The 24,045-nt window shown below is 44.4% G+C and overlaps 1 protein-coding gene across 4 annotated transcripts in view; it reads left to right on the top strand.

Moving 5' to 3' along the window:
• Positions 1-24,045, top strand: part of rock1 (Rho-associated, coiled-coil containing protein kinase 1) — a 130,152-nt gene that overhangs the window by 11,840 nt on the left and 94,267 nt on the right. The window contains exon 2 of one of the 4 annotated variants that reach the window (XM_069921689.1): positions 10,106-10,175. The exons of the other annotated variants lie outside the window; for them this stretch is intronic. Coding sequence (XP_069777790.1) covers positions 10,173-10,175 — 3 coding nt within the window. The 5' untranslated portion in view covers positions 10,106-10,172. The remainder of the gene's footprint in view (positions 1-10,105; positions 10,176-24,045) is intronic. 4 annotated transcript variants of the gene reach the window in all.

Here is a 24,045-nt window from a genome sequence, read left to right as displayed (position 1 = left end):
ATGAAGTAGTTCAAAAACATAGTGCTTGGTTTTTGAAAGCATGCCAGGTTCTTAAAGATGGTCTCAGGTGTCATTGGCTTTTGTTCTAATATGAGGTCATATGAGGATTTCATTGATGAAATTGCAATGCTCAATTCTTTTTCTCAGATAATGTACAAAGAAGGGTATCAAGATTAATTGAAAATGTTCAGTGGCATAAATATTTAGGCACACAGTTTATTAAAAAACAAAATCCTTGGCTACAAAAATTAAAACCATGGTCAAATTGAAGACCATTTGACCCTGAGGACATGGAAATTCTAGTTGCACTCAATTGGAAATATTGTTTTTTGTTCTATCCATCTGTTCTATATCCTCTCTGCCATGGCAAACTATCTTGTTTATCTTATTTCTGAGTTGTGTCAAGGGAGCTTCAATCTGAAATTTTAATTCTATTTTCTCTTTCCGCAGATGTTGCCTGACCTGTTCAGGGTTTCCCGCATTTTGTCCTAAGAGCGTAGTTTGCATTGAGTTGTTCATTAGGCACCTTGATAACTCTGGCTTGGTAATGGTCTCATTGCTATTAATTCATTCATTGTGTCAAACAGAGCTTAGTATCAAGTGAAACATTCGATGCAGTGCTTCTCTAATTTCCACTGGGGAGCTGGTGGGTTGGTGCACCGGAATAATCTTGAGGGAAGGGATGCTGCATCATTTTGGGGTTCATCACTTCAACAGCTTTTAGTGGGCTTAACTATGATGCTGACAGATCGCAGACGCTGTGATTGTAGTAAAAACACAGAAATGCTGGAGGAATTCAATGTCCATATAACCAACCTTGTAGGTCTGAGGCCTTCAAAATATGAGTTTAAAAAAAAGTAGGCAGGCATCTGAATTAAAGGCTGAAGGGACAAATGGGCATGGGGAGGAGTATAGATCAACAAACAAAAGGTATTTATTGGATATAGATAGGATACAGAAGAGAGGAAAGGTGAGAATTGACTGGGGGAGGGGGATTTTGCTTTTGGCTCTGGAAGCAGAGCTGGGGGAAAGGAGGCAGAGGGAAAAGGGAAGAAAGAGAGAGACAGAGCTAGAGGAAAGGAGACATAAAGAAAGATGGGAGGGAGTCTAACGGAAACTGGAGGCTGATGTTTATACCATCTGATTGGAGGGTGCCCAGATGGAATATGAGGTGTTGTTTCTCCAATTTGTGGGTGGTCCCTGACCAGCAGTGCACAAGACACATCAGCAAGGGAATGGAGCGGGGAATTGAAGGGGTGGAAGCTGCTGTGAGATCTGCACTATTGCAGTGGACAGACCCAAGGTGCTCAATTAAGTGATCTCCCAGTCTGCTTCCAGTCTCTCCAATATAGAGAACGTCATAATAGGAGCATCGAATGCAGTAGATGACCCCCTGCAGATTCACAGGTGAAGTGTTGCTACACTTGGACTGTTTGGGTGCCCGATTTGATGGTGAGGGAAGAGGTGTGGGCCCAAGTGGAGCATCTCCTCCGGTCACAGGGATAGGTGCAAAGGGAGCGATTGGTGGGGAGGGAAGAATGGATGAGGGAGTCGCGAAGTGAGCGGTCTCGGCAGAAGGCGCAGAGGGGAATATGTGTCTGGGGGTGGGATCACGAAATAGGTGGTGGAAATGGTGGAGGATCATATATTGGATGAGAAGACTGGTGGGGTGGTAGGTGAGAACAAGTGAAATCCTGTCCTTGATGGCGTGAGAGCAGAGGGGGCAAGGGCAAATGTTCAGATAATGGAGGATATGTGGATAAATTCAATGAGTATTCAAAAGTGATTGCATGTGTCTCTGCAAGAGATTCCAAGTCAGATGTTGGCAAATATAGCTGCTCGTGAAACATGAACATCCTCTTGACATTCAGTGCCTTCTGTAATTTTTGGGACAAAAGCATTTTTCCTTAATTTGCCTCTATGCTCCACAGCTTTAAATTTGAAATCAAATAATTCACAGGTGATTCAAGTGCACATTCCAGATTTTATTAAAGGTTAGACTGAAAAACAAAAGTCTTCAGACACTGTATTTGTAGCAAAAACTTAGTCCTTGAAGAAGAGTTCAAACCCAAAATGTCAGCAATATATCTTTGTCTCCCATGGACTTTGAAAGACCAGCTGAGTTCCTCCAGTATTTTGGTGTGTAGTTATCAACGGTTATTTGAATGCATTTTGGTTTGACCATGTAGAAATTGCAGCACATTTTATAAATAGTCTCTTCATTTTAGGGCTGCATAATATTTGGCATATAGCAATGGTATGTATATTAAAGTAGTCATGTTTTGTACTTTGTTGCATATCGGTTGTATGCAATGACTGCCTGAAGTTTTAATTCATAGACATATCCAGACAATGAGTATCTTCTCTGGTGATGCTCTTCCATGTTTCTACTGCAGCATTTCAGCTCCTGCTTGCTTCAGGGGATTGTCCCCTTCAGCTTTTTCTTCAGCATATAGAAGGCATGCTCATTTAGATCCAGCGACAATTTTCCAGATTTTAGCTTTGATAAACTCCTTTGTTAGGATCATTGCTTTGCGGTGGATGAAGCGCAGCCCAGTGAGTTTGGAGGCATTTGCTCAAACCTGAGCTGATAAGATGTTTCTGTACACCTCAGAATTTATTTTGCTGCTGCCACCAGCAGTTACATCATCAATGAAGATAATTGCACTAGTACCTGTGGCAAGCCTTGCATGCACCTTTTTCCTGATTGTAGCAGAGTGAAGAAGGCATGGCCTGGGTGGTGGGGATCTTTGAGGATAGAGGCTGCTTTTTTAAGACACCACGTTACACAGATGAGGGGATATGCTTTGGATCTTGGGCAGTTCCTTTATGCCTCCACACTTTGCTCTTCCCATCACTTTGATCAGAAATAGAATTTGTGATGAACCACGTTACACAGATGAGGGGATATGCTTTGGATCTTGGGCAGTTCCTTTATGCCTCCACACTTTGCTCTTCCCATCACTTTGATCAGAAATAGAATTTGTGACGAACCACGTTACACAGATGAGGGGATATGCTTTGGATCTTGGGCAGTTCCTTTATGCCTCCACACTTTGCTCTTCCCATCACTTTGATCAGAAATAGAATTTGTGATGAACAAGTCATGAAATTCGGTGTTTTGCAGCAGTATCATAATGCAAACATTTATATTATGAACCATCTTGCAACAATAACATAAAAAAATTAAAATAGTCGTGCACAAAAAGTAAGACAGTGTCTTTTGGTTTATTGATTATTCAGAAATCTGATTGCAGTGGGGAAGAAGCTGTCCTTGTGCCACTGAGTGCTCGTCTTTGGGCTCCTGCACCTTTTTCCTGATGGTAGCAGAGTGAAGAAGGCATGGCCTGGGTGGTGGGGATCTTTGAGGATAGAGGCTGCTTTTTTAAGACACCACTTCATGTAGAAGTCCTTGATGGAGTGAAGTCTGATTCCTGTGATGTTGAAGGCTGAGTCATCAACCCTCTGGAGTTTATTCTTGACATGAGATTTGGTGCCTCCACACCAGACAGTGATGCACCCATCCAGAATGCTCTCCAAGATACAACTATAGAAGTTTTTGAGAGTCTTTGGTGACGTACCGAATCTATTCAAAACACTTTGCGAAGTATAGTCGCTGGCGAGCTTTCTTCTTGATTGCATCAAATTGGAGGCTCCAGGACAGAACCTTGGAGATGTTAACACCCAGGAATTTGAATTTATTGCCCCTCTCCATTACTGAGCCCTCGATGAGGTCTGGGTTAGGTTCTTCTGACTTCTCCTGAAGTCCACAATCATCTCCTTGGTTTTGCTGACATTGTTGGTGTGACATCACTCAAAGAGCTGATCTATCTCCCTCCTGTCGCTTCCTCATTGCCATTTGTGATTCTGCTGACAACTGTGGTGTCATCAGCAAACTTTTAGATAGCATTGGAATTGTGCCTGGCCACACAGTCATGGGTGTATAATGAGTAGAGCAGTGGACTAAGTACGCATCCTTGGGGTGTTGATAATCAATGAGAATGAGACATTATTTCCAATTCATACTGACTATGGTCTTCAGATGAGAAAGTCAAGGATCCAGTTGCGGTATTGGTGGGGGGTTGCGGGAGGGTTACAGAGGCCCAGAGTTTGTAGCTTCTTGATCAGCACTGAGGTATTGAAGGCTGAGTTGTAGGCGATAAAGAGCAGCCGTATGTATGAATTATTGTTTTCAAGCTGTTCAAGAGCTGAGTTGAGAGCCAGCAATATTGCATCTGCTATGATGCAGGGTAACCTTGAATTCTGCAGACTCTTTTAAATACTTCTTGGCAAGTTATAATCTGGCCGTCCTCTTTCTGTGGATAACTCATGGTTTGAATCTTGCAGTGTAGCCTCTGTATTTTTGTTCCTGAAGTCTTCTGCAGACAGTAGTCACTAGTGTTTTTTAGACAGCAATGTTGGAAAAAATCTGTTAAAAAAATTTAACATAAATTAACAGTGGTCATTTTTACACTATATGCCTTAAGTTCCTGTGCATGTTAGTCCTGGTGCTTTTACATGGAGCAATGTGGTCGGAGTCATCAGCTGGATGTCACATTCATGAGGGGAGTTTTGCGGTACAATTTAGACTGCAGGCTTGCCCCTAAAGGTAGTAGGAGTCCTTCAGGATAAATTGCAGTGCAGAAATTGACTAAAAATTCTTGCACTTCCCTTTTTAGACTGCCCATGTAGCATTGTCTGCAGTCCAAAGCCCTAATTGATACATCCACTGCTGCCTCCAGAAAAGTATATTTGACCTGTTGGACAGGCGTTGGGGGATTTTTTTCATTATGATTAGAATTCTTCTGTCTTTAGCAGTGGAGGGCTTCCTTGACTACCAGGGTTTTCACAATTATTGAGTGCACTTGTTTCTTCTTATTTAGGTTCCAAACTGTTGATTTTGGTCATCCTCACTTTTGGGCGATGTCTCTTGCGGTTTTTTCTTATTGCTTGTCAGCCTCATGATAACAAATTTCACTTTCATTGGACTGTTCTGGTCCTAGTGTTGAAAAACGGCAACATCAGACCCAAAGGTGTCAAAAGCTTAGAAGTCAGCCTAGTTCTCTTATACCTGCACTGATGAAGCAATTAAACATACCTGACTAATTGCCAATACCTATGAAGCCAAATGTCCCAATCATTATGGTGCCCTGAAATAGAGGGCAATGTATAAAAAGTGCTGACCAACTAAACAATTTATTCACGAATATCTTCAATATCTCACCTGTTTCGAAAGGCATCAATCATACTGGTGCCCAAGAAGAGTGTAGTAACCTGCCTCAATAACTATTGACTAGCAATACTTGAATCAACAGTAGCCCCTTTCACACTGCCAAATAATGGGGGTTGAATTGGCCAATTTAGTGGGTCACCTGGCAGTGTGAATGTTCCCAACTTGGGGGAGGGGGCGTGGTGGGGTGAGTAAAAATCAACCAGGCTCTGATACTTGAAAGGGGGTTGTATCAGCCCGGCCAAATTGACTCGTCTGAAGTGAAAATGGCCAATCTGCTCAACCGGGTATCATGAGTGACGTTAGTGTCTGCATGCGTCAATCTGATAGTTTTAATATCAGTGTGGTTTTATTTCACAGGGCACCTGGTGGAGCTGTCACGGTGTGGTTGCGTACCTGTGTTTTAAATCATCTCAAGATTACTTATAATACCTAATGCAATGTAAGGCTATGTAAATAGTTGTTATACTCTATTGTTTAGGGAATAATGACAAGTTGGTCTGTAGGTTAGTCTGAAGCTCACTGCAGTAAATTTTCCCGGGGTCTTTTATACATTGCGCGTGTATGTCTTATAAAATTGTACACGCTTTTTCCTAATGGTCTTTTATGCACTGTACACATGTGTGTTTTATTCCTGCTATGATTTCACTGCCCTGTGAGTACATAATATGTAACTCGGGACGTCACCACTGGAAGTAGGGGCTCCCCCTTAGATCCATGATATCCACATGAACTAGGGAATTCATGATCCAGTGTGAATGGCTCAACCGGGGTAGTTTACTCACCTATTTAGTGGGTTGCCAGTGCTTTCACACTCCTCCGAAAACCAGTATTTAGTTGCCTTTTTACCATTTCACTTACCTGTGCAAACACGACCAACACTGGATGGGGGTGGGGGGGGGGGGGTCATTTCCATTCTGGTACTTACCTGCCAAGCTAGGTAGTAACAGAGCTGATGCGTTTTGCATTGACTCCAGTGTAAGTGTCTCACTGATCCAGCTTTTCTTGGTTCAGTGTGAACGCTCCAATCCGACCCGGCTTTAAACACAGGTCGTTGGCATGCCAGTGTGAAAGCAATTACTGATGAAGAGTTATGAAAGGCTGGTGATGAAGCATATCAGCTCCTGTCTGAGTGATGAATGGATCCATTCCAATTTGTTTATCATGGCAACAGGTGTACTGCGAATGCCACCTCACTAGCTCTACGCAAAGCCCTGGAACGCCTGGACAGCAAAGATGCATTCATCAAGATCCTCATTATTGACTGCATTTTGGCATTTAACACCATCAAAACTGTTCAGCAAACTCTAAGACCTGGGACTCAACACCCAACTATGTAATTGGATCCTGGATTTCCTCACCTCTAGACCACAATCAGTGAGGATTGGTAAGAACATCTCCTCCACAATCTCCAAATGTACCTTAGCACTGCAGGACTATGATCCTAACCCCTTGCTCTACTCACTTTACACCTATGACTGTGTAGCTTGGTACCACAATAACATATCTATAAATTTGCTGACAATACCACTGTAGTGGTTTGCTTTTTAAAAAAAAAAGCGACAAGTGTTAGCATTCAAAGGGGAGATTGAAAACTTGGCTGAATGTCATCAAAACCACAGAGCTGATTGTTGACTTCAGGGAGGGAAAACCAGAGGTATGTGATCCTGTGATCATTGGTGGATTGGAGATGGAGAGAGTGATTAAGTTCTTGGGAGTCACTATCTCAGAAGATCTTTCCTGCAATCAACACACTAATGGCATTGTGAAGAAAGCACATTGGTGCTTCTACTTCCTCAGGAGTTTGCGGAGGTTTGATATGATATCAGAAACCCCAGCAAATTTCTGCAGATGTGTAGGGGAAAATGTGCTGACCGGCTGCATCACGGTCTGGTATGGTGACACCAATATCCCTGAACGTAAAGTCCTCCAAAAGATAGTGGACACAGCCCAGGACATCACAAGCAAAACTCTCCCAGTAATTGAGAACATTAACAGGGAACACTGCTGTCAGAGAGCATCCTTAACCATCAATGATCCACACCACCCAGCATACGCTCTATTCTCATTGCTGCTATAAGGAAAAAGGTCTCGGTGTCACAAAACTCGCACCACCAGGTTCAGGAACAGCTGCTACCCCTCCACCATCAGACTCCTCAACAACAAACTCAATTAGTGACTTATTTAAGGACTCTTACTTTTGCACTTAATTGATTTTTTTTTTAAATTCTCTCTAATACATAGTCAGTTTGTTTCTGGTCACAGTTCTTTTTTGCATGTGCTTATTGAGTACAGTTTTTACTTGCACTATCAAGCCTGTAGGAAAAGAATTTCATGGTGGTATGTGATGTCGTACTGACAATAAATCTGAAATCTGAAAACTTGTAATTATGGTCAAACCCAAAATGTATACAAATAACCTTGAATAAAATCTGGAATGTACATTTTAATCATATGCAAATTGTTTGATTACAAATTAAAAAACTGAGGCACTGGCAACTAAAGGGGGAAAAAAAAGTGTCTTTGTCCGAAACATGAAGGGGACTGTAGGTAAGGTAGTGGGAATGTTTACCCCCCCAAAAAAATTTGATTTCTGAAAAGAATGACACCCTTACCTTGTGAAGCAATCTATGAACAAGAACATGAAGCTATTGAAGTGATCTAGACTTGGGTTGAATATAATTTAACACATTTAAGGTCAAGCTAGCAACAACCACCTCAAAATTTGAGTGTCAGATGTCAGTTAATTCAAATCATTACGTGATGTTGTTTTTGCTACAACCAGTCTGTGTGGGTGGGAGGGTGGGGTGCCAGGCTTTCTTTCTGGAAAGTCAGTGAAAAACAATAATGAATTGAGGCTGTGGAGTGCTTTGAGGCAGTCAAGAAGGAGCAACACACTAATTTAAAAAGGCTCTCCTAACCCATGCCAAAAGCAACATTATAGTTAAAACACATATCTTGGAGGAACTCAGCAGGTCTCACAATGTCCATTGTGGGTAAGGATAAAGCCAACATTTTGGGCCTGAGCTCTTCAACAGATGAGTCAAAAGGAGTAAGGCACTCGAATTAAAAGGATGGAGAGAAGGGAAGAATGGGCAGTGGAAGGAGGAGAGACCAATAGACAAAATGTGTTAATTGGAGGGGACACAGGAAATAGGAAAGTTGAGAATTGCCTGGGGAAGGAGGTGGGTTTGTTTAATGCTCTGTGGAAGCAGAGATAGAGGAAAGGAGGTGAGGGAAATGGAAAGAGAAACAGCTGGAGGAAAGAAGACATCAGGAAAGATTGAGGGGAGGAGTAACGTAAACCAGAGAAGTGAATGTTAATGGAGTCTAGTTGGAGGGTGCCCAGATGGAATATGAGGTTTTGTTCCTCCAATTTGCAGGTGGTCTTAGTCTGGCAGTGCATGAGACCATATACAAGACATGTCAGCAAGGGAATAGGGCAGGGAATTGAAATGGGTGGCCAGTTTCCATTCCTTGCTGAACATGATTGTCCATGGTCTCATGCACTGTCTCTCTTTTTACTCAAGCCTTGAAGAAAGACTCGGGTCTGAAATGTTGATAATTAATTACCAACTATTGATGCTGCAAAACCAATTGATATCTGTGTGTTTGCACTACAATCACAGCATCTGCAGACTTTCGTGTTTCACTTCACATTATAAAAACAGAAAATGCTGGAAACTTGTAGTCAATCAGACATCTCTTTCCACATACATGCTTCTGTCAATCACTTTCCTTCTGTGTCACTTTGTTTTGACTATTCTACCAGTGAAATTCATTTTTTTCTGAATCTAATTGCATTATCCTTTGATTTTAAACATTTGTATAAGATACCCTCATAGGTTGTGACTGCTCTCTTTCACAGCTATTATTTTTATGGATTAAAATAAAATGCTGGGGATACTTAATAGGTTAGGAGCATAGATGAAGGGAAAAAAAAAACTGAATTAACATTTCTGACCCATGATATTTCTTCAGAACTGGAAGAGAAAGCAGCTTAATTATGTTTCAGAGAGAGGTTGGGTTTGCAAGAAAATAGAAAGTTTTATTTTTTAATAGGGTGCTGATCCAAGATTATCTGAATGATATAAATGTTGTTTTTGTGTAATATGCAATTTCATGAAATATTTTGTTTTATTATATGACAATAGAATCGAATCATTGCTATCAATGTGAGGTTTATAAATGCTTATTAATTTCAGTTGATTTGTCTGGTGAAGTAAAATAGAGGGACACTAATTTGGGACATGAACTTAAGGCAGCAGAGATCAAAATAAAACATTGTAGGAACTATGACATGCAGGAGACAGGTTTGTGGAAATCCTGAAATAAAAGGAAAGTTGGCAAAATTCAACAGTTCAAGTAACATCTGAATTATTATTGTATGTGGGTAATATTAAATCATAATAGCTAGTGTTGACGTAAATCAGAAAGGGTGATTATCTGAAATTGCTGAATTCTTTATTGACTTCCAACAGCCATTGTGTTTCCAGACATAAAATACAATACTTTGAGCTTCCATTTGAACAATATTGGCTAAATATATAGGTCCGAGTAAGAAAATTAATTAAAATGACAGGCAACTGGCTGCTCAGGGCCATCCTTTGAATTGAATGGAGATGTCCTGCAAAATAGTCACTCAATCTACATTTGGTTTCACAAAATAGTGGAAAGCACATCTTGTGCTCTAAATGTAGTTCATTTTGTTGGAAGCAGGACAAGTGAAAAGGGGTAGGAATTGGTGGAGATGAAAGACAAAATGATCTCTTTGGAATAGTGAAAAAAGAGAGGATGAGAATGAAAATGTATGTCTTGGGAAAGCACTCGAGACAAATCAATGGTCATCACTTTCCCCTACATTCTCTCTTCCAGCCTCATTTACAAGTGACTTGCACTTTGACCTTAAAACCACAGATGGGACACGTGTTGGCTGAGATGGATGGTGGGTTGAGTTTGTAATGAGTAAGATATTCTATCACTTATACAAGAGTTTTTTGGGTACTTCTGTATGACCTTAAGATTTCTAAATACCATCTTAATACTGCTTGGCATCTATGAACACATGTTGAGCGAAGATTCCCAAGACTTGATGGGGATGTTGTGTTTTTTTTTCAAGAAAGTTTTGCACCAAGAGAAAGATTAACAGTGTTCAACTGCTAGTTTGTTTCCATGTCTGTTTTTGGCATAATATATTGAGTATGCAAACATCTTTGTGCAATATTGCTGACTGAGTGCAGTTCGACTAGCTTCTGGAGATATTTGGATGGGAAGGGACACTGACATTGGTTTTATTATTCTTCCAATTAATTTTGAGAACTTGGTAGAGACAGCTTTTGTGGAATTTTCCTTGTGCTTTGAGATCTTGAGATGCCTGCTGTTTGTAGGCTGGCAATCAGGAATATATAGAATGGGGATCAATGCTGCTTGGTATACTCGGTGTGTTGTCCCAGTTACATTTCACACCTCCAACTTTGTGGGTACCACAATGTCCCCTGGGGTGGGTTGATGATGAGGTGTTAGAGGAATTTGGGGATGGAGGATTGGAGTTTTAAGGGATGACAAGGAATGAGCAAGGTTGAGATCAATTATTTTCATGCATTTTCTAATTAAATTGAACACTGCATCCCTGTGCTTCCTCAGGGATGTTGGCTGTCATCAGGGCACCCCAACTTCTTAAAAGGAGAGGCCTACAATATCAGCAGGCATTATATTTTGGTCTATCTTATTTGGTATGAATATGGGACTTCAAAGTCTTGTACTAGGATCATTGGAATTGTCAATAAGCCAATGTCTCCAGAGGTTGAAATGCCAATTGTCTTAAGTAACCAATTGTATTGTGCACATATCCTTTGTTTTTATTTAATTGAATAATTACCTGAATGCTACCCTTAATTCAACAAATTAAGTGTATAATCTAGTTATTATCAAATTATATTTATAATTTATAGTTCTAAAGCTGTAGCCTTGCCAATATTCTTGATTTAGAAACTTACTGATCTAAATATTTTCATCCATTATCAGTGTGATGCCATCACCAAAAGTATGTTCTCCATGACTTCCCTTCAGTATTCTTAAGGAACCATTCCAAAAGTAATGCCCTCGTTTACTTTTCCAGATATAGTGATGTTCACTTCAGTTCTCCTGGCATCTTTCCATGAAACTGTACAAGATGCAACATCTCACCATTTATTCCTTCCGTACCATCCACGATCTTGTGCATTCCTTACAGGTGAAGCAGTGATCAATTGCCACTTGTAATTTGGTGTTATCCATTCAATAATCAGGATGTGATAAGAACATTAAGAAAAATAGGATCAGGATTAGGGTCATCCAGCTCAGCAAGCTCCCCTGGTCAATAAGATCATCTCCAGATGCAATCTCACCAGTATCTTGAACAGTTGCAGCATAACCTACCTACTTCTAACTTCAATCCCTCTCACAGTGTTAGTCAACATTCCATTTACCTTCTTGATAGCCTGATGCACCTGCAAACCAGCTTTTTGTGATTCATGCACAACCACTCCCAAGTGCTTCTGTGCAGCAGCATGCTGCAACTGCTTGCCATTTCAATAATCTGATCTTCCATGTTTCCTTCTAATATGGATGACCTCACATTCACCAATATTGTACTCCATCTGTCAGACCCTTGCCGACTCACTTAACCTACCTACATTTCTTTGCAAACTCTCCACCCTCTGCACAATTTGCTTTTCCACTCAATTTAGCGTCCTCAGCAAACTTAGATATAGTACTCTGCACTATGTCCTCACTTCCAGATCATTAATGTATATCATGACCAGTTGCAGGCCCAGCACCAATCCCTGTGGCTCACCAAAATTGCCAACCAGAAAAAACACCCCTGCATTCCAACTCTTTGCATTCTATTGGATAACCAACCCTCTATCCATACTAATACATCACCCCCAATCTGATGCATCCTTATCTTGTTTAAGTCTTTTATGCAGCACCATATCAAATGCCTTCTGGAAATCCAGGTAAACAGCATCCATTTGCTCCCCTCTATCTGCCGTGCTCGTTATATCCTCAAAGTGAATTTGTCAAACAGGACCTGGCTTTTCTGAATCCTTGTTGTATCTGCCAAATCGATCCAATTTGCTCCAGGTGCCTAGCTATTTCTTTAATGATAGCTTCAAGCATTTTCCTAATTACAGATGTTAAACTAACTGACCTATAGTTCTCTGCTTTTGCCTGCATCCTTTTTGGAATAGTGGTGTGACATTTGCCATCTTCCAATTCGCCAGAGACTAGAGAATTATCACCAAAGCCTCAACTGTAACTTCTGCCATTTCTTTCTGTACCCTGGGATGCATTTTATCAGGACCACAGGACTTGTTTATTTTTAGATTCTCAAGTTTCCATAACATCTGTCTTTTGCATGTTCAATGTATCCTCCACCGTGAAGACCAACACAAAATAGTCATTTTGGGGTGGCACGGTTAACGTAGCAGTTAGTACAGCACCTTTACAGTGCCAGAGATTGGGACCAGGGTTCGAATCAGGGTTTGTACATTCTTCGTGTGTCTGCATGGCTTTTTGCCAGGGGCTCTGGTTTCCTCCTGCTGTTTGAAATGTAGGTCAGTTGGGTGTAAATTGGGTGGCACAGACTCGTGGGCTGAAATGTCTAAATATAAAGCCCCAGCCATTTCTTCATTACACAATTATCAACTCCCCATCTCATCTTCCAAGAGACCAACCTTCACTTTAGCCATCCCTCTGTGCTTTATATTATTATAAAAACTTTTACTGTTTGTTTTTATATTTTGTATTAATCTTTTTTCAAAGTCTACATTCCCTCTCTTTATTGGTCACTTTGTGGTTCTGTTGCTTTTAAAGTTTCCTAATCTTCTAGTTTCCCACTACTATTGGCAACTTGGTATGTGCAAATGTTTAGTTTAATGCCTTCCTTTATTTACTAGTTATCCAGGCTGGCTGTCCCCACGCTTACTGTCCTTGACTTAAACTGGAATATACTTTTGTTGAGCACTGAAAAATCTCTGAAAGTCTTCTGCTGTTCCTCAACTGACCCTCCATATAGGCTTTTATCCCAGGCCACCCTGGCCAACTCCTCCCTTATCCCCTTGTAGCTTCCCTTGTTTAGACATAAAGCAGTGGTTTTAGACCTAACTATTGTACCTGCTATTTGTTTTTTTTTTTAATTTTTATTTTTCACACTATAAACCATATTGACCAAGATACATACAGACATTTTTCTTCTTAAATATATAGTGTCATTTTCTCCCCCTTTTTCCCCCCTCCCTTCCCTCCCTCCCTCATCCCCTTCCCCATTTATTTGAAGTTCAATCTATAAGATACATTAAACCCGTTAAACAATGTTGTCACTTAATAAAAATAAACAAGAAATTTTACTGAGTCAATTCTTTTCGTTATCTTCTCCTTCTGTCATTTTAGGTGGTGGAAGTCCATGGTAGGATTTCTCTATTGTATTTCATGTATGGCTCCCATATTTGTTATTTCTTAAATTATATGTTATTTTTTCTAATGGAATACATTTATTCATTTCTATATATCATTGTTGTATTCTCAAGTTGTCTTCTAATTTTCAGGTTGACAATACATTTTTTTGCTACAGCTAGGGCTATCATAACAAATCTTTTTTGTGCTCCATCCAAATTGAGTCCAAATTCTTTGTTTCTTATATTACTCAGGAGGAAGATCTCTGGATTTTTTGGTATATTGCTTTTTGTGATTTTATTTAATATCTGGTTTAGATCTTCCCAAAATTTTTCCACTTTCTCACATGTCCAAATTGCATGAATTGTTGTTCCCATTTCCTTTTTACAGCGAAAACATCTGTCTGATACTGTTGGGTCCCATTTATTTAACTTTTGAGGTGTGATGTATAGCCTGTGTATCCAGTTATATTGTATCATGCGTAACCTCGTGTTTATTGTATTTCTCATAGTTCCGGAGCATAGCTTCTCCCATGTTTCATTGTACCTGCCATTTGTATGAGAAACTCAGTCATACTGTAATTCCTCTATCCGAGGATCCCAAACTACAAGACTGCTTATTTCTCTCATTGCACAGGACCAGATCCAAGATAGCATGTTCCCTTGTATGTTCAGTAACATGCCATTCAAGAAAGCCATCCCGTATGCATTATATGAAGTCTTCCTCAAAATTGCCTTGACCAACCTGATTCACCCAATTTATGTGAATGTGAAAGTCCCCCATGATAACTGCTTTTCCATCCCTGCATGCCTCCAGAATTGGTATATTACCTGTGCCACTATAATGTTATTATTGAGTGGCTTACAAACTACTCACACCAGTGATTTTTTTTTCCCCTCCCTTTACTATTCCTAATCTCTACCCAGATGAATTCAACATTTTGTTCTTTAGATCTTGCATCATCCCTCAATATTGCCCTGATCTCATCCTTAACTAGGATCACTACAGCACCTCCCTTACCTTCATGCCTATCCTTCCTTATTATCTGATATCCTTGGATATTTAACTTCAAATTCTCCCCATCCTGCAAGCTCATTTCTGTAATGGCCACTAGATTGTACCCCAATATTCTACTTTGTGCCACAAGTTCACTGACCTAATTTTGAATACTACGAGCATTCAGACAAAGTGCCCTTATACTAATGGAGCTTTTAAAATCTGGTCATCTTTGCTTCTTTTGTACTTGACTTTTATACACTCTATTCTTACTCTTCTCCTATTTAACTTTTATTTTATCCACACTTTATTTTATTCATCCTCCAATCTGTTGAACCCACCCTCCTATTATTTAGTTCCTATTATTTTGTGATCGAGGGACCTATCATGGTTCAGATGGAGCCCCTTTTGAACAGTTCCTTCATTTTCCAATACTGCTGCCAGCTTCCATTAATTGGAACCCATTTTTCCAAGAACAATCCTTGAGCCATACATTTAACTCTCTAAAGTTCAACCCTGTACCAAATTGCATGTGGCTCAGGTAGTAATCCAGAGATTACCACCTTTTTGGTTCTGCTTTTTTTAATTTAATCCTGAGCTCCTCAAGCTCCCTTCACAGAACTTCTTTCCTGGTTCTGCCTCTGTCGTTGGTACCCACATGGGCCACAACAACTGGATGGTCTCTGTATTATGAAAACTTAACACATGTTAGGTGAGCTTGCAGCTTGCAGGCGCCTCAGATTGAAGAGACTGCCATCCGTGCGGTACCGGATGTAAACAGCGACTTCATTGTTGAGGTCTTTCATGGCTTGTTTCAGCATCACGCTGAAGAAGATAGTAAAGAGGGTTGGTGCGAGGACGCAGCCTTGCTTCACGCCGTTGTCAATGGAGAAGGGTTCGGAGAGCTCATTGCTGTATCTGACCCCCTTGTTGGTTTTCGTGCAGTTGGATAACCATGTTGAGGAACTTTGGGGGACATCCGAGGCGCTCTAGTATTTGCCAAAGCCCTTTCCTGCTCACGGTGTCAAAGGCTTTGGTGAGGTCAACAAAGGTGATGTAGAGTCCTTTGTTTTGTTCTCTGCACTTTTCTTGGAGGTGTCTGAGGGCAAAGACCATGTCAATAGTTCCTCTGTTTGCGCAAAAGCCACACTGTGATTCTGGGAGGACATTTTCGGCGACACTAGGTATTAGTCTATTAAGGAGAATCCTAGCGAAGATTTTGCCTGCAATGGAGAGCAGCGTGATTCCCCTGTAGTTTGAGCAGTCTGATTTCTCGCCTTTGTTTTTGTACAGGGTGATGATGATGGCATCACGAAGGTCCTGAGGCAGCTTTCCTTGGTCACAGCAGAGCATGAAAAACTCATGGAGTTTGGTATGCAGAGCTTTGCTGCCAGCCTTCCAGACCTCTGGGGGGATTCCATCCATACCTGCTGCTTTGCCACTTTTCAGTTGTTTTATTGCCTTATATGTCTCTTCCCGGGTAAGGACCTCATCCAGCTCTAGTTAGGTAACTGTTTTGTAAATACCATTGTGCCACTCAGAGGGATGTAATCCTGAGCATTGTAGCCTGCCACTTTAATTCTTCAACCCAATACCACTCTGATTGCTCCAACTTTAGGCTCATTAATTGATTCTAATAAAACATAATACAAGTTGAATGAACAGAATACCACCTTCCATATATTTTGCAGCCTTCAAACCTTCGAAATCAGAAATTTCAGGTAACTAACTTCACAATTTGCAAAATGGTGGCGCTGCCAGAGCTGCTGAAGCGGCAGCATTGCTGTTGATGCAGACCCTCAGAGACACAGCGCTCTTGTGGGATTCAACTGCCCAGTCTGACTGCCATCAGCTCCATACAGACTAAATGGCCTGTTAGTGGAGCCAACGTAGTTTTATTTTTAAATTCTGTAACTGCTGGGTCTGCGCCCAAGATGACGGTGCCTGTGATCAGCATCAGCCACAAGGGGTTGCAGACTCTGGGGAAGCAGAAGACTGGCGTAGGGCACCAGAAACCAGGAAAGCACCCCCAGCTGAAAGTTTCCTGATCACGTAGGAGGTTTGGTTCTGGAGCTGCTGATGGTTTAGACTGCACAGCTGCAGCAGCAATGGAGGATCGAGGACTCCGAAGGGACTCGCTTTTGCTTCTCTTTTTCTGACTTTAAGAGACGCTTCAGTCAATTTCTGCCTTACGGCAGACAAAAGCAAATTCTGTGTAATGCACTGTTTTTTATTACATGACAATAAAGGAATCCTGAATTTGTGGAATAACGTTTCTCTCATCAATCTGAAATGTTAACTGTTTCTTTATAAATGCAATCTGACTTGTTGAGTATTGCCCGTATTGCTTTTTCATTTCTAATTTCCAACATCATGTTGTGATTTTCTTCTGTTTTACGGTTCTAGCATTGTTTTATCCTCTTTCACCTTCCCACCCCTTCTCTTTTGCTTTAATTCATTTCCTTGTATTTCCTTTATACAGATCATCAGTAATTCACAAGCCTTCACTGCCCTCAGCTGGCACCAGCACCATTTGTGCCATTCAATCTCCTCTTGACTCGGCCATTCTCTTTGTTCTCCCTACATAAGAACTTAAAACTAGATTTCTAACATTTCTTAAATGTGATGAAATATCTTCTATCTGAAACACCCAACACAGTTTCTTAATCCACAGTTGATTCTTGACTGAGTACAAGTAGTATTTGTCCTCTGACCCATGATGAAATTTAAAAAATATATATCATCGTTTTGTGTTTGTGTGTGTACTTGTATATACAGTACATGCATGCACACACACAGCCCTCCATAATGTTTGGGACAAAGACACTTTTTTTCTCTTTATTTGTCCTTGTATTCCACAGTTTTAAATTTATAATCAAGCAATTCACAAATAGAAATTACAACACTTTTTGTACAATGTTCCCTCATTTCAGGACACCATAATATTTGGGACATGGCCAAATATGGCTGTACTTTGTTGCCTATCCCTTGCATGCAATGACAGTTTGAAGCCTGTAAGTCATCGACATCACCAGGTGCTAAGTATCTTCTCTAGTGATACACAGCCAGGCCTCGACTGCAGCATCTTCTGCTTGTTTCGGGATCTTGTTCCTGTGATTTCTCTTCAGCATATGGAAGGCATGCTATGATAGAGTATTTAGAGGTGGCTTAGGAGGAATTGCTAGAGCAGCTTATACACACACACATTTCAAAGCACAGAAACTTTGCAGGGTGCTTTTTGCAGAAAGAACAACAAGGTTGCAGAATACAGCTGGCCTGGGAGAGCATGTGATTTTAGCAGGCAGGGACAGAACAATTTTCCTTTCCGAGGGAGGGAGTGAAACAGAGAGGAGAGACACAGAGATCCGTTTCAGAGGGACAAGCTGGCAAACTTTACGCACTTTCAGGTGGCCAATTGCCCGCATGTTTTGGCAATATGTGGCTTCTGGGAGGCCACGTGAATGTGCAGGAGGCGCCAGCGAGGCGAACTTTGTCATCCTCCTCAGAGAGGGATAATCACCGCAGCACAGTGGCCTCCCCAGCCATCTGAATACAGCCGCCTAAAAGCAGCTGCATTCGGTATGACAGTCAGCTGGTGAGCGCCTGACAGCTCCTCTCCCTGCTGCCCCTTCCCCCAGTGCAGGACGTCGGGGCAGGGGCAGCTGGATGGGCTGTCAGCACAAGGACTGCAGGGCTTGGGCGGACGGCGGGGGAGAAGGGGGCTGGAGCGACCGGCGGGGGAGTACGGGGCTGGTGCGACCGGCGGGGGAGTACGGGGCTGGTGCGACCGGCGGGGGAGAAGGGGGTTGGGGCGACTGGTGGGGGAGAAGGGGGTTGGGGTGACCGGCGGGGGCTGGGGCGACCGGCGGGGGCTGGGGCGACCGGCGGGGGCTGGGGCGACCGGCGGGGGCTGGGGCGACCGGCGGGGGCTGGGGCGACCGGCGGGGGCTGGGGCGGCCGGCGGGGGCTGGGGCGGCCGGCGGGGGCTGGGGCGGCCGGCGGGGGCTGGGGCGGCCGGCGGGGGCTGGGGCGGCCGGCGGGGGCTGGGGCGGCCGGCGGGGGCTGGGGCGGCCGGCGGGGGCTGGGGCGGCCGGCGGGGGCTGGGGCGGCCGGCGGGGGCTGGGGCGGCCGGCGGGGGCTGGGGCGGCCGGCGGGGGCTGGGGCGGCCGGCGGGGGCTGGGGCGGCCGGCGGGGGCTGGGGCGGCCGGCGGGGGCTGGGGCGGCCGGCGGGGGCTGGGGCGGCCGGCGGGGGCTGGGGCGGCCGGCGGGGGCTGGGGCGGCCGGCGGGGGCTGGGGCGGCCGGCGGGGGCTGGGGCGGCCGGCGGGGGCTGGGGCGGCCGGCGGGGGCTGGGGCGGCCGGCGGGGGCTGGGGCGGCCGGCGGGGGCTGGGGCGGCCGGCGGGGGCTGGGGCGGCCGGCGGGGGCTGGGGCGGCCGGCGGGGGCTGGGGCGGCCGGCGGGGGCTGGGGCGGCCGGCGGGGGCTGGGGCGGCCGGCGGGGGCTGGGGCGGCCGGCGGGGGCTGGGGCGGCCGGCGGGGGCTGGGGCGGCCGGCGGGGGCTGGGGCGGCCGGCGGGGGCTGGGGCGGCCGGCGGGGGCTGGGGCGGCCGGCGGGGGCTGGGGCGGCCGGCGGGGGCTGGGGCGGCCGGCGGGGGCTGGGGCGGCCGGCGGGGGCTGGGGCGGCCGGCGGGGGCTGGGGCGGCCGGCGGGGGCTGGGGCGGCCGGCGGGGGCTGGGGCGGCCGGCGGGGGCTGGGGCGGCCGGCGGGGGCTGGGGCGGCCGGCGGGGAAGTACGGGGCTGGGGCGGCCGGCGGGGGAGAAGGGGACTGGGGCGGCCGGCGGGGGAGAAGGGGACTGGAGTGACTGGTGGGGGAGTTCAGGGCTGGGGCAGCTGGCGGGGTAGTATGGGTGAATACCAGGCTGGGAACTCAGGGATACTGCGTCCGTGTCCTTTCCACTGCCAAGGCTCAAGCATGCTGACGCTAAACTTGTTACTGGCGCTCAAGTCAGGTACTGGCATTGTTTCGGCCAGCCCCCGCCGGCCGCTCCAGCCCCCGCCGGCCGCTCCAGCCCCCGCCGGCCGCTCCAGCCCCCGCCGGCCGCTCCAGCCCCCGCCGGCCGCTCCAGCCCCCGCCGGCCGCTCCAGCCCCCGCCGGCCGCTCCAGCCCCCGCCGGCCGCTCCAGCCCCCGCCGGCCGCTCCAGCCCCCGCCGGCCGCTCCAGCCCCCGCCGGCCGCTCCAGCCCCCGCCGGCCGCTCCAGCCCCCGCCGGCCGCTCCAGCCCCCGCCGGCCGCTCCAGCCCCCGCCGGCCGCTCCAGCCCCCGCCGGCCGCTCCAGCCCCCGCCGGCCGCTCCAGCCCCCGCCGGCCGCTCCAGCCCCCGCCGGCCGCTCCAGCCCCCGCCGGCCGCTCCAGCCCCCGCCGGCCGCTCCAGCCCCCGCCGGCCGCTCCAGCCCCCGCCGGCCGCTCCAGCCCCCGCCGGCCGCTCCAGCCCCCGCCGGCCGCTCCAGTTAAAGTTTAATTCTGTTTTCTTGTTCAATTATAATTAAAAACTACTTTTGTTTAAGTAGCCCTGTGTTGTGGTCCATATCTATTGCTGCTGGTTTTTGGGGTCCTCTGGACTTCGTATATAGATCTGGTGATTGATTTGGCCATTCAAGAATTTCCCAGTTTTTAGCTTTGAAAAACTCCTTTGTTGCTTTTGCAGTATGTTTGGGATGAAACGCCATGCAATGAGTTTGGAGGCATTTGCTCAAACCTGAGCAGATAAGATGTTTCTGTAGACCTCTGAATTCTTTTTGCTACTGCCATTAGCAGTGACAGTACATTATCAATGAAGATGAGTGTGCCTGTACCTGTGACGGCCATACATGCCTAGGCCATAACATCCTGACCACCATATTTCACAGATGAGCCATATATACCATATAGCAATTACAGCATAGAAACTGGCCATCTTGGCCTTTCAAGTCAAGGCCGAACACTTACTCTCACCTAACCCAACACTCAACCTGTGACCCTCCGTTCCTTTCACATCCATATATATATATCCAACTTCTTAAGTACAAATATCGAGCCTGCCTCCGCCATTTCGTCTGGAAGCTTGTTCAACACACCCACCACTCTGAGTAAAGAAGTTTCCTTCCTCATGTTTCCTCTAAACTTTTGGCCCCTAACTCTCAACTTGTGACCTCTCGTTTGCATCTCCCTCTTCCTTAAAGGAAAAAGCCTCTCCACGTGAACTCAATCTATAACCCTAATAATTTTAAATACCTCAATCAAATTCCCACTCAGCCTTCTATGCTCCAAAGAATAAAGATCTAACTAACCTTTCCCTATAAATTAGACCCTGTAACCCTGGCAACATTTGAGTAAATCTTCTCTGCAGTCTCTCCAATTTGTTGATATATTTCCTATACTTTGGTGACCAAAACTATACACAATACTCCAAGTTTGGCTAATGCCTTTTACAATTTTAACATTACATCCAGCTCCTATACACAAGGCTTTGATTTATAAAGGCCAGCATACCATAAGCTTGCTTCACCACCATATCCACATGTGATTTCACCTTCAGGTAACTATGTACCATTATTCCTAAATCTTCAATGGCCTACCATTCACCATGTATATCCTATTTTGATTAGCCCTACCAACATGTAACACCTCACTCTTATCTGCATTACTCCATCTGTCAATTTTTAGCCCATTCTTGTAACTGGCCTAAATCCCTCTGCAAGCTTTGAAACTCTTCTTCACTATACACAGCTCCTCCTATCTTGTTAACATCCACATACTTACTAATCCAATTTACCACCCCATCATCCAGATCTTTAATGTGTATTATGACAGAGTATATAGAAATGTTTTTGGAAGATAAATTGGGAAAGGTTTGTTAGAGTAGGTCACATACAAACAATTTACAACAGCTCTGCCCCATGCTAGACATGTCAGGGCCAACAGTCTTTGCAAGAGCTTTGGAGAGTGCCCAAGAAACTTCACTAAAGGATTGTTGTTTACAAAAAGAGAACAGATGAAAGAGCTTGTCGGAGCCATCTTCTGCCTGGAGGGGAGCTTGATGTTCTAAGGGGGTTGTGTGGTTTTTGCAAGCAGAGAGAGTCAAACAGGCTTTATCTGTGTGTGTGTGTGAGTGAGAGAGAGAGAGAGAGAGACAGACACAGAGATCAGTTCTACAGTGTTACAGTCAACAACAGCAGCTGGGACTGGAACAGGACAAGCTGTCAAGCTTGTGGAAAACCCTATTTGGAAGATGGGTTGTGAGTTCTTGGTTCAGCCTGGTCAAAGCCCTTGTGGGTCATGCAAGAGGAGAGGACTGGCTGTCTAATGTTTCACTTGGAATAAGCGAAATAAGAAGGAACTCTGGTGATCAGAAAGAAAGAGGTTATCTGGAGAACCCTGAGGGAGGCAGTTTAGACAGCAAGACACTGAAGTGGCTAATGGAAGTAAATGTACAACCAATTTCGCTCTGAAAACCGACAAGAAACTTCCTGAGCGGTAACCATTTACCTTTCAAGCATCAAAGCCTGGTGAACTTTATAAATGTTAAATTTTGTGCACAGTATAAGAATTGCCTCCAGCCAGTGAACTTGGAGGAATGAGAAGTGAGACTGGACTGTGAACCAAAGAACTTTTCTGAACTTACACACACACATTACATACACATGCGCTTAAAATCAGAAGGGGGTTAATTAAGTCAGTCGTGATAAGTTAGTGTGATTCTGTCTTCATGTTTAAAGATAATTAAAAGCAACTTTTGTTTAAGTAACCATTTGTCTTGGTGAATTTCTATTGCTGCTGGGTTTTGGGGTCCTCTGGGCTCATACTACTAGTCACCGGCTTCCAACCTTACAAACAGCTATGTACTACTACTCTCTGGCTCTCCCATTCAACCATTGTTGATTCCATTTTACTACTTCAATGTTAATACTAATGATAGAACCTTATCAAAGGCCTTATTAAAGTCTGTATATACAAGATCCACTGCCTTATCCTCATTAACTTTCCTGGTAACCGCCTCGAAAATTCAGTAAGGTTTGTCAAACAGATCTTCCCCTCACAAATCCATGTTGACTGTTTCAAATCGAATCCTGCCTATCCAAATATTTATATATGCCATCTCTGAGAATACGTTCCATTAACTTACCCACCACTGATGTCAAACTTGTAGGTCTATAATTACTAGATTTACTCCTAACACCTTTTTTAAACAATGAAACTACATGAGCTACCCTCCAATATTCTAGCACCATTCCGGCTGCCAATGACATTTTAAATATCTCCGTCAAAGCCTTGACTATTTCGACAGTAACCTCCATCAAGGTCCGAGCAAATGTCTTGTCAGGACCTGGAGACTTATCCACCTCTATTTTCCTTGTGTCATCCTACAGCGCCAGTACTTCCTCTTCTTTATTTATCATCATTTCCATAACTTCCCTACTTATTTCTCTTACTTTATATAGATCAATATCCTTCTCTTAAGTAAATACTGAAGGGAAAAAAAAACTGTTCAAAATCTCCCCCATTTCCTATGGTTCCATGCATAGCAGTTCACTCTCATCCTCTAGGGAACCAATTTTATCCCTCGCTATCCTTTAGCTCTGAATATATCTGTAGAAACCTTTTGGAATGATTTTAGCCTTACATGATAAAGCAACCTCGTATCTCCTCTTAGCCTTTCTAATTTCCTTAAGATTATTTTTAAATTCTTTATGTTTCACTGACACCTCATTTACTTCATGCTGTCTATACTTTTTTTGAACCATATTTTAAAAAAGTTTTCAAAAACCAAGGCTCCCTAAAACTTTGAACCTTTCCTTTCATCCTAACAGGAACATGCCACCTCTATACCCTTAAAATTTCAGAATGGCAGATGGAGTTCAATGCAGATTAATGTGAGGTGTTATATTTTGGTAGGCTAATCAAAATAGGACATACATGGTGAATGATGAGGTGGTATGCTTTGGATCTTGGGCAGTTTCTTTACGCTTCCGGACTTTGCTCTTGCCGTCACTTAATCTTGGTCTCATCTGTCCATAAGGGCTTTTTCCAGAATTCTGCAGGCTCTCTTAAATATTTATTGGGAAACTGTATTCTGGGCATCCTGTTTCTGTGGCTAAAAAGTGGTTTGAATCATGCAGTGTAGCCTCTGTTTTTCTGTTCATGAAGTCTTCTGCAAACAATAGTTACAGGTGCTTTCCCATTGCCCCTGAAAGCCAGTATTTAATCGTATTTTTACTGCTTCACTTACCTGTGTGACATGACCCACACAGTATGGGGCTTATCCGCCTTCCTGGGACACCAACGCTGTAAGGCTGCAGGTCCCAATTCCTTTTGCAAAAGGTTGCATTGAACTGGCCTTTCTTGGTTCAGT

Source organism: Narcine bancroftii, chromosome 2 (genome assembly GCF_036971445.1).
Source record: "Narcine bancroftii isolate sNarBan1 chromosome 2, sNarBan1.hap1, whole genome shotgun sequence".
NCBI lineage: Eukaryota > Metazoa > Chordata > Chondrichthyes > Torpediniformes > Narcinidae > Narcine > Narcine bancroftii.
The sequence above is the reverse complement of the archived record's forward strand: the minus strand, read 5'-3'. Positions and strand labels throughout refer to the sequence as shown.